This window comes from Salmo salar, chromosome 19 (genome assembly GCF_965601325.2).
Source record: "Salmo salar chromosome 19, fSalSal1, whole genome shotgun sequence".
NCBI classification, from domain to species: domain Eukaryota; kingdom Metazoa; phylum Chordata; class Actinopteri; order Salmoniformes; family Salmonidae; genus Salmo; species Salmo salar.
In genome coordinates, this window is record NC_138309.1 from 85548167 (window position 1) to 85559278 (window position 11112).

The 11112-nt window shown below is 44.2% G+C and overlaps 1 protein-coding gene across 1 annotated transcript; it reads right to left on the reverse strand.

The window, feature by feature from the left end:
- Nucleotides 1-2494: 2494 nt before the first annotated feature.
- On the reverse strand, nt 2495-9855 carry prdm14 (PR domain containing 14). Its single transcript, XM_082965517.1, has 7 exons — nt 9186-9855; nt 7829-7912; nt 7328-7598; nt 6834-7036; nt 6171-6272; nt 3594-3813; nt 2495-3375 (listed from the first exon to the last, which is right to left on the reverse strand). The coding sequence occupies exons 1-7, from the start codon at nt 9792-9794 to the stop codon at nt 3194-3196; spliced, it is 1671 nt and encodes a 556-aa protein (XP_082821643.1). The 5' UTR covers nt 9795-9855; the 3' UTR covers nt 2495-3193.
- Nucleotides 9856-11112: the final 1257 nt, after the last annotated feature.

The window sequence follows — 11112 nt, forward strand, 5'->3', positions numbered from 1 at the left end:
AAGAGACAGTCAGAGAGGAGCAGAGCAGAGGGGAGAGGGTTAAGGTTGGGGTAAGAGACAGTCAGAGAGGAGCAGAGCAGAGGGGAGAGGGTTAAGGTGGGGGTAAGAGACAATCAGAGAGGAGCAGAGCAGAAGGGAGAGGGTTAAGGTTGGGGTAAGAGACAGTCAGAGAGGAGCAGAGCAGAGGGGAGAGGGTTAAGGTGGGGGTAGGAGACAGTCAGAGAAGAGCAGAGGGGAGAGGGTTAAGGTGGGGATAAGGGACAGTCAGAGAGGAGCAGAGCAGAGGGGAGAGGGTTAAGGTGGGGGTAAGAGACAGTCAGAGAGGAGCAGAGGGTTAAGGTGGGGGTAAGAGACAGTCAGAGAGGAGCAGAGCAGAGGGTTAAGGTAAGGGACAGTCAGAGAGGAACAGAGGGGAGAAGGTGAGGGTAAGGGACAGTCAGAGAGGAGCAGAGGGTTAAGGTGAGGGTAAGGGACAGTCAGAGAGGAGCAGAGGGTTAAGGTGAGGGTAAGGGACAGTCAGAGAGGAGCAGAGGGTTAAGGTGGGGGTAAGAGACAGTCAGAGAGGAGCAGAGGGTTAAGGTGAGGGTAAGGGACAGTCAGAGAGGAGCAGAGGGTTAAGGTGGGGGTAAGAGACAGTCAGAGAGGAGCAGAGCAGAGGAGCAGAGGGTTAAGGTGGGGGTAAGGGACAGTCAGAGAGGAGCAGAGCAGAGGAGCAGAGGGTTAAGGTGGGGGTAAGAGACAGTCAGAGAGGAGCAGAGGGTTAAGGTGGGGGTAAGGGACAGTCAGAGAGGAGCAGAGCAGAGGAGCAGAGGGTTAAGGTGGGGGTAAGAGACAGTCAGAGAGGAGCAGAGGGTTAAGGTGGGTAAGGGACAGTCAGAGAGGAGCAGGGGGTTAAGGTGGGGGTAAGGGACAGTCAGAGAGGAGCAGAGGGTTAATGTGGGGGTAAGGGACAGTCAGAGAGGAGCAGAGGGGAGAAGGGAGGGAGGGAGACCTCATTGTCTCCCCTCCCCAGCCCATGGTCCCCTGGCTCTCAGACCACCTCATTGTCTCTCCTCCCCAGCCCATGGTCCCCTGGCCCTCAGACCACCTCATTGTCTCTCCTCCCCAGCCCATGGTCCCCTGGCCCTCAGACCACCTCATTGTCTCTCCTCCCCAGCCCACTGTCCCCTGGCCCTCAGACCACCTCATTGTCTCTCCTCCCCAGCCCACTGTCCCCTGGCCCTCAGACCACCTCATTGTCTCTCCTCCCCAGCCCATGGTCCCCTGGCCCTCAGACCACCTCATTGTCTCTCCTCCCCAGCCCACTGTCCCCTGGCCCTCAGACCACCTCATTGTCTCTCCTCCCCAGCCCATGGTCCCCTGGCCCTCAGACCACCTCATTGTCTCTCCTCCCCAGCCCACTGTCCCCTGGCCCTCAGACCACCTCATTGTCTCTCCTCCCCAGCCCATGGTCCCCTGGCTCTCAGACCAACTCATTGTCTCTCATCCCCAGCCCATGGTCCCCTGGCTCTCAGACCAACTCATTGTCTCTCCTCCCCAGCCCATGGTCCCCTGGCTCTCAGACCAACTCATTGCCACTTCATTTGTTCCTACTGGGGTTTGTTCATTTTCCCACTGCCAGCATCCCCCTAACCCATCACACACACACACTATCCTCCTCGCTGTCCGAAAAGGGCAGGCTTGGAGCACACACACACACACACACACACACACACACACACACTATCCTCCTCGCTGTCCGAAAAGGGCAGGCTTGGAGCAAACACACACACACACACACACACACACACACACACACACACACACACACACACACACAGTATCCTCCTCGCTTGGAGCACACTGTTGAATTGTGTAGGCCACTGCTGAGACCACTCAGGTGGAACTGAAGGATGTCTCCTTTCTCCCATGAAGGAGAGAGAAAATGATGGATTGTTCTTGTTAAATTAAACAAGAATCATTCTAATATGTGATACAACTAAAGTAACGAATTTGTATCCTTAACGTTGCGTTATAGCTCGTTATACAGTAACATCGCTACTCTGCTTCCGGGGGTCAGAACAGTCTGATTTAAAAACATTACCGATCAGGAAATTAAGTCTGAATGAAATGTGTGATAAATGTAAAATGCTAAACCGTCACCTGAATGTGTAGATGTTATTGCTCTACTCTTAAGTCTTGGAATCGAAAATGAATCAGACACAACTATTCAACTCTATAGAATGAATTATATATATGAGGATATTTGTCGAATTATTTTCGGGGTGGAACGAAAACCGTTAATATAGTCTATCCAGAATTGAATATCATTGTGTTTCGATATTTTACCTATTTCTTACAGTATGTTAGATGAATTAAATCTACCCTCCTCCCAAAAATGTTTATCTAGCCAATTAGATTGTAAAATCAACCTCATTGTTCGATGCGAATAATGTTTGTTAACTAATCAAAGGCAATATCTTTACAAACAAAGTAACCCAATCTTGACTTTATATTTATTTCATGCTATTATTTAATTCATATTTATTAGACTGCCAATGCTTTTTGAACAATGAAATACAGAGATACACATTACAGTGACCGCTTTGGCAGCCTACAAGAGACGAGAAACAGACAGTCAAACGTTAAAGAAAAAAACGGTTAGCTATGTGACAGTGAAATAGGATGATTTTAGCAAGAGGTAGTATGATAAATATTGTATGCAGATAAAATAACACGTTTAAATTGATAAACGATTGATTGGGGATGTATGTATAAATGCAAAACGTTTATACAGTATTTATCCTACATAATAACACTAATCAAAGCTTATTTAAAATGTGAACTATAAGAATTTGTGATCACGAACGTTAATAAACGTAACATTTCGTTAAAGTCTTGCATTATTAAGCTTCATTGACCAACACCAATAATAACACAATCCCACTAATAACAGAAGTTTTTAGCCACAAACAACACGTATTAATCCCATCAAAACAGATTCAAATAAATAAATAAATTGGCCAAAAAAACAAAAAAAAATTACAGTGTGTCATACAATACAATACGTTGTATTAAATATATTTTCCCCCAATAGTTATTATTCTAAAACATCAAACGTGTCGCTTTTGAACGTGTTACAGCGATTTGATCTCTACTCGATATTTTCCGTAACAAATTCTAGAATAAGAAATGATCTTTCTCCGGAACGCTTTTAATTCCAGGGTCGATATTCTTGGTTGAGAATCGTCAGGCCTGTGTAAAAGTTCTCCTCCGTTAGTCTTTGCGTCCTGCAGTCCTTGGTGAATGAAAACATCGTCGTCGTCGTCGTTGTATCCTCCAAAGATCCGTTTAGTGAGATGATCGGAGGAACTGCGCTTTCCGACACAGGGCCTTCTGTCAATAACGGAAATATAACACTTTAGAACGACCATCCATATATATATATATATATATATATATATTAGGCAATTTAGGTTAGTCACATAAGTCAGCTTTATATTTCTATATGTATCCAGTGATTTTTGGTTTTGCACTCCAGATATAGGCCTTACACCTTGGTACAACCAAAACCTGTTCTATTCCTTCCATATCTATCGACAATCAGATCTTACTTTTGTGACTCTTCGTGTGGTTCTTGAGTTCTGTCGCTTCTTGGAAGGTGCTGCCACACACGTCGCACGGGTACAGTTTATCGTTGGCGTGGGTGCGTCGGACGTGGCTGTCGTGCGCGGCGTGCGAAGCAAACGCTCTCCCGCAGTGTTTACACTTGAAGGGCCGCTCTCCGGAGTGCTGGCGGATGTGCGTGCGCAGGATGCTGGAAGCGGTGAATGCCTAGAACAACGTAGAGGAGACATAGAAGTTTGAGAACACGAGTGAACTCAATAGGTTTCCGGTTCTGATAGAACGGGTAGAACGGGATACTTTGATAGCCGTGGGTTGTTTGGCAAGACTTACACGTCGGTCAATACGGCAATAGACGTGACACCAAATGCAGGTCTGGCAAATTCATGCTCTGTAAATCGAACATCTGGATTCAATTCGATTTCAAATAGCTTTTCATTTAGAGAAGATTTTAAAAAGAGCAGATAACTAGCATATAGTCTAACGTGTCATTGTTAAACAGGGGACTTGGGTTAAAACAGAGTAGGCGACATAAAACTAAGGAGGAGGTTGTTATTTCCTACTAACAACAAAGAAAACGTCTGTTCCTCATAGAGCCGTCAATTCAGAGCGTAATCTCGGGGAGTGGGGGAACAATAGTGGGGGTGGGGGTGGGTGGAGGGGGACGGGGGTGGGGGGGGGGGCGGGGGGGAACGGGGGGACGGTACATCTGGCGCTAATCACCATGGAAGTGTCTCGGTGGAGCGTGCCTGCACCCGGAGACAATAACGAGGGCGCTCGCGCCAAATGCACCATGAAATGAGGAAGCTTCTAAATGATGAGATCGGGGTCTGCAAACCTACACCCCCACCGACTCAATGACACAGGCTGTTCTTCTACCCTTGTTACAGTAGATACAGGCTGTTCTTCTACCCTTGTTACAGTAGATACAGGCTGTTCTTCTACCCTTGTTACAGTAGATACAGGCTGTCCTTCTACCCTTGTTACAGTAGATACAGGCTGTCCTTCTACCCTTGTTACAGTAGATACAGGCTGTTCTTCTACCCTTGTTACAGTAGATACAGGCTGTTCTTCTACCCTTGTTACAGTAGATACAGGCTGTTCTTCTACCCTTGTTACAGTAGATACAGGCTGTTCTTCTACCCTTGTTACAGTAGATACAGGCTGTTCTTCTACCCTTGTTACAGTAGATACAGGCTGTTCTTCTAGCCTTGTTACAGTAGATACAGGCTGTTCTTCTACCCTTGTTACAGTAGACACAGGCTGTTCTTCTACCCTTGTTACAGTAGATACAGGCTGTTCTTCTAGCCTTGTTACAGTAGATACAGGCTGTTCTTCTACCCTTGTTACAGTAGACACAGGCTGTTCTTCTACCCTTGTTACAGTAGATACAGGCTGTTCTTCTACCCTTGTTACAGTAGATACAGGCTGTTCTTCTACCCTTGTTACAGTAGACACAGGCTGTTCTTCTACCCTTGTTACAGTAGATACAGGCTGTTCTTCTACCCTTGTTACAGTAGATACAGGCTGTTCTTCTAGCCTTGTTACAGTAGATACAGGCTGTTCTTCTACCCTTGTTACAGTAGATACAGGCTGTTCTTCTACCCTTGTTACAGTAGATACAGGCTGTTCTTCTACCCTTGTTACAGTAGATACAGGCTGTTCTTCTAGCCTTGTTACAGTAGACACAGGCTGTTCTTCTACCCTTGTTACAGTAGATACAGGCTGTTCTTCTACCCTTGTTACAGTAGATACAGGCTGTTCTTCTAGCCTTGTTACAGTAGACACAGGCTGTTCTTCTAGCCTTGTTACAGTAGACACAGGCTGTTCTTCTACCCTTGTTACAGTAGATACAGGCTGTTCTTCTACCCTTGTTACAGTAGATACAGGCTGTTCTTCTACCCTTGTTACAGTAGATACAGGCTGTTCTTCTACCCTTGTTACAGTAGATACAGGCTGTTCTTCTAGCCTTGTTACAGTAGACACAGGCTGTTCTTCTACCCTTGTTACAGTAGATACAGGCTGTTCTTCTACCCTTGTTACAGTAGACACAGGCTGTCCTTCTACCCTTGTTACAGTAGATACAGGCTGTTCTTCTACCCTTGTTACAGTAGATACAGGCTGTTCTTCTACCCTTGTTACAGTAGATACAGGCTGTTCTTCTACCCTTGTTACAGTAGATACAGGCTGTTCTTCTAGCCTTGTTACAGTAGACACAGGCTGTTCTTCTACCCTTGTTACAGTAGATACAGGCTGTTCTTCTACCCTTGTTACAGTAGACACAGGCTGTTCTTCTACCCTTGTTACAGTAGATACAGGCTGTTCTTCTACCCTTGTTACAGTAGATACAGGCTGTTCTTCTACCCTTGTTACAGTAGATACAGGCTGTTCTTCTACCCTTGTTACAGTAGATACAGGCTGTTCTTCTACCCTTGTTACAGTAGACACAGGCTGTTCTTCTACCCTTGTTACAGTAGATACAGGCTGTTCTTCTACCCTTGTTACAGTAGATACAGGCTGTTCTTCTACCCTTGTTACAGTAGACACAGGCTGTTCTTCTACCTTACCTTGTTACAGTAGACACACTTGTAAGGTCGCTCTCCAGAGTGCACCCGCATGTGTTTGTTGAGACTGGAGGACTGAGAGAAACTCTTTCCGCACACCGAACACTGTGAAGAGACAGGTGACGCGTTGAGTATGGGGAAATGTTGTCGTATGCAAACACCGAGTACGCTAAGACTACTGTACCTTAGTATCTGTATCTTAGTCAATACCGCTCTGACATCGCTCATCCATATATTTATATATTCTTAATTCCATTCCTTTACTTAGATGTGTGTGTGTGTGTGTGTGTATTGGGTATATGTTGTGAAATTGTTAGATATTACTTGTTAGATATTGCTGCACTGTCAGAGCTAGAAACACAAGCATTTCGCTACACCCGCAATAGCATCTGCTAAACACGTGTATGTGACCAAATAACATTTGATTTGAGTGACCATTCAGTTAGAGATTTAGGAGAGGAGAGGGGAGATTAGAGAAATCAGCAGACATTAAGTAGGTCCTATGGGAAATGTGCTGTTATTTAACACTGAAACAGGGGGTGAAATATAAGGACTAGGCTTGAAACAAACTAGAGATTTAGGGAGAAAGTAGACCTGTAGCCTAATGCAAAACGGAGCTGTTTTTCAGCACCACTCGTATTATTTAGTCATTGTTTAGCATTTTACCTTATGTGGTCGGTGTTTCTCGTGAACGTGTAGGATATGAATCCTCAGTCGGTCTCTCTTCTCGAACGACCTGTTGCAGAGGTGACACGGGAACTTCCGGTCGCCCTGGTCCACGCAGCGCGTGTACTTCAGATGCTTGTCTCTGTAATATTGATAGGCGAACACTTTGCCACACCGATCACACTTAAAACCCTCTCCAGAATCTGAAATAAAAACGAAATGTTATCAGGAAAAACAGTGGTGGATTTTCAGTGACAAGGCTGCTTCTACAAATAAACACGCGTGGTACATTTATATAATAATATACATTTATATAATAATATACATTTATATAATAATAGAATACAGACTAGAAGAGAATAAGACCCTTTACAGCATTGTGACATCTAAGTTAAAATATATTCCACAAATAAAGTTCCCACCGGGGAAGATAAAGTTATTATATTCGAATAAAGATACTTCTGATTCTCTGATTGTATATTAAATGTCCTTACCTTCATGAGGAAGCATAACGTTCCCCTCCTCAGGCGAGTCTTTCAGAGTGAGAGGAATCCCCAGGAACTGAACGTAGCAGTCCCCGTACCAGACCAGCAGCTCCTGGCCCGGCTGGACCTCCTTACAGGCCTCGTAGAAGATCTGGCCCTTACTCTGTAACGCGATGAGGTTCTGCTCCTCCGGGAAGCGCGCGCACTTCACCAGCGACATCCAGTTACCGGAAGAGCCCCGGCCATCCACGAAGTGACTCAACCTGCCATTCTCAAACACCTGGATTAAAAGGACACAGAGAAAATGTTGTTAAACCTATTATATTGCACGAAAATGTAGGAGGATACAAGTTGTTTGACAGTACGGGATTTGAATTAATTGGTAATCTAGCATCTCGTATTAGGCGGTTTACTCACCAAATAAAAACACAAATAAGGTTACAACTTTTAGCTCACAGTAAATAAATAACACACACAATATTTTGCACTTAATTAAGCAATTAAACTGACCTCCCACATCAGAGTGTTGTCGTCATATGTTTTAATCTCGCTCGTATTGACCAGTTTCCCCTGAAATGGGCCGAACCGGGTTCCCTTGGTGACGGCGCTCTTCACCGCAAAAACTCCGTAGTGGGACAAACTACCGTAACTCGTCTGTTGGATAGTTAACTCTGGAAGTGACATTTGAAAACACGTTCAAGTTTAACACCTTTTACACAACTTCACAAGTACAGACAGAACATTCTAACAGAGAGAAAGGAGAGAGAGAGAGAGAGGAGAGAGAGAGAGAGAGAGAGAGAGAGAGAGGAGAGAGAGAGAGAAAGGAGAGAGAGAGAGAAAGGAGAGAGAGAGAGAGAGGAGAGAGAGAGAGAGGAGAGAGAGAGAGAGAGAAAGGAGAGAGAGAGAGAGAGAGAAGGAGGAGAGAGAGAGAGAGAAAGGAGAGAGGAGAGAGAGAAAGGAGAGAGAGAGCGAGAGGAGAGAGAGAGAGGAGAGAGAGGAGCGAGAGAGAGAGAGAGAGGAGAGAGAGAGAGAAGGAGAGAGAGAGAGAGAGAGAGAGAGAGAGAGAAAAAGGAGAGAGAGAGAGAAAGGAGAGAGAGAGAGAGAGAGAGAGAGAGAGAGAGAGAGAGAGAGAGAGAGAGAGAGAGAGACGAGAGAGACAGAGAGAGAGAGAGAGAGAGAGAGAGAGAGAGAGAGAGAGAGAGAGAGAGAGAGAGAGAGAGAGAGAGAGAGAGAGAGAGATGTTTCCCAAGCCAATAAATCCCTTTGAGTTTAATTGAGAGAGTTCCTACCTTCTGGAAGTTCAAGCGCCTGAGTATTCAAGGTGAGTAGCTCGCTGTTACAAACTGTTGAAGAAAAAGTTAACAATGCTGCTGGTCAATGATGAACATTAAGGCCTCAACAAATCAAACACAACATGACGGGCAATATGGACTGTTTTTACAGACATAGAATAAACCTCCTGGAATTGACAGTTTGGTTTGATGATATAGACTATTCTTTAAATAGACATACACATGGACTAAGGTAAATAAATCTATAATCATCAAATCCCAGCTAGAAATACAGAATTAGTGCCTATATGAACTGAGAGAATCTCCAGCCCCAATTAGCAATATCATGCGATACATTTACATTTAAGTCATTTAGCAGACGCTGTTATCCAGAGCGACTTACAAATTGATACAGTTGTAGTGCATCTAATTATTTAAACTTGTTACACTGCCATAAACCTGTTAGGACAGCTGAAGCAATAACACACGTTTGCTTTTTAAGATAAATGACCCAGTTTCGATAACATTTCAAAGGTAATTGTGTGACAGCGATATGGAAGAGGCTTTATCTGTCTACCTGAGTTCCCGGTCAGGGCTATTCCTGAGATAGCGTGACCGGTATTCTGCTCTTGTCTCCCGGTATATCCGTACAGCACCGTGAACAGATCGTCCTCACTGAAACTATAAGTGCGCGTTTTCTTCGATGATAATTCGGTTCCTCTGAGGTGGAACAAACTTGCTTTGGACGGCGAGACGGAGTGAACAGAAGACCTCTCGCTCGAAGCGGGACTGCTGAAGTCTGATAACGGCCCAGTAACGTGCTCGGTCGCCGCTGCCAGCTCCCCGTGCTTGGAGTAAATCGTTTGTCCCACTCCCGGTATCATCCGATTGAAATACGGGATGTTCGAGACGTTGAAAATCTGTTCATGGAGCACGTTAACGGCGTGGCCGCCGTGGCCGAAGAATGAGGGGTTACCGGCGGTGAAGTTGAACGGCATGACTGCCTGGGTGTCGGTAACTAGCCGTCCCAGAGACTTGAGCGGGTGGAGGGGATGCTGAGAGCTCCTGAAGATGTCCATGTAATGGTGAGCTCCGGGCAGCGGGGCAGCGTAGTAACCCGAGCCCCGGACAGGGCTGCCTTTGAGGGGGTTGGAGTGGAACGGCTTGTCCTTCACGGCGGGGATGCTGGAAACAGACACAGACATCACAGCAGGCGAGGAGGCAGAGCCGATCTGAGATGATTTGAATCGGAATGGTGTAGCTATTCTACCTGGAGAGAGAAAGAAATGAAGAGATTTTAGCTCCATCTCCAGATATATTTGACATATTTTCGTTTCTGAAATGAAAATATACCTCTCTAGTTTAGTTGATCGTATTTTTAAAGATTAATAAACAGATTTCAAATAGGGAACATAATCAAATCCTTTAGCAATAAAGTAAATATATTTAGGTAACGAACAAATTGCGTATGATTGTTAGATCACATTTAGGAGAATAACATTGTAATCATGAACATTTTCTCAATCAAAATATTTCTGTGTGAATCTACAATAAGAATGTAATTTAACGAAAGAAAATGTTGCATTTCAATTATCGCACAATATGAAAAAAAAAATGTTTTTACCTACTGGGCAATAATACAAATCTTATTTAGCAACATCAATTTAACAAGATCGAACTTCTGTAGAAATTGATATTTATAAAATCCTAAATGGTAATTAAATTAAAAGCTACACATATTTTTGTCATTTTACAAATTCACGAACATATTCCATGGAGAGCACTGATTTTTACCAAACGAAAACGATTTTTTTTTTTTTGCATCCTACTGAATTCACAGAACTTATCCTACAGCATCCTACTGAATTCACAGAACTTATCCTACAGCATCCTACTGAATTCACAGAACTTATCCTACAGCATCCTACTGAATTCACAGAACTTAGCCTACAATCTAAAACCAGCTGTTGGGAGAAAAAAAAATCCAGTTCGCAAAAATACACAACGGAAATTCATCAATATATTTAAACTGGTGCTTGTGCCTGCAAAAGTAAACTACTTTAAATTGGTACTTGACTGTGCATCCCTGTAAACGAGCAGGACGAGTTGTAGATGCCGTGGCCCCCCTGTCACAGGGCGAGTAGTGGGTGGGTGGTAGTCAGCAGTTATCTGGGACAAATCAGGGTCACGACACCCAAATTAAAAGAACACCGGGTCAGCGGCAGAGGTCAACATTAATGAAGCTATCACAACTCACCACTCCTTTAAAAAGCATTAGGGCGTTATAGGGCGAACCCGGTTCAATGGCTATTAACGGGTAACAATAGGGTCAATAAGGAACTTCATTTAATGTATCTGTATAATATTGGTTATAGAAATAAGAAACTAAAGTGATGAGGATTACAAGAAACATAGGCCTAAGGAAATGTTTTGCCTGAAAGTGATTTTACACATAGTAGGTTAATAATAATATCATAACATTTCAAACCAGTTAAAACATATATATTTTTTTGCGAAATATAA

Bases quoted from the DNA above. Each gene is read 5' to 3' on its own strand.
- prdm14 (XM_082965517.1), bottom strand. From the start codon at position 9,794: ATGTCTGTGTCTGTTTCCAGCATCCCCGCCGTGAAGGACAAGCCGTTC. The intron at 7,913-9,185 runs GCCCTGACCGGG...GCCGTCACCAAG, and splicing joins GTCACGCTATCTCAGGAATA to GGAACCCGGTTCGGCCCATT. The intron at 6,273-6,833 runs GTAAAATGCTAA...GTCTCTTCACAG, and splicing joins AGAAACACCGACCACATAAG to TGTTCGGTGTGCGGAAAGAG.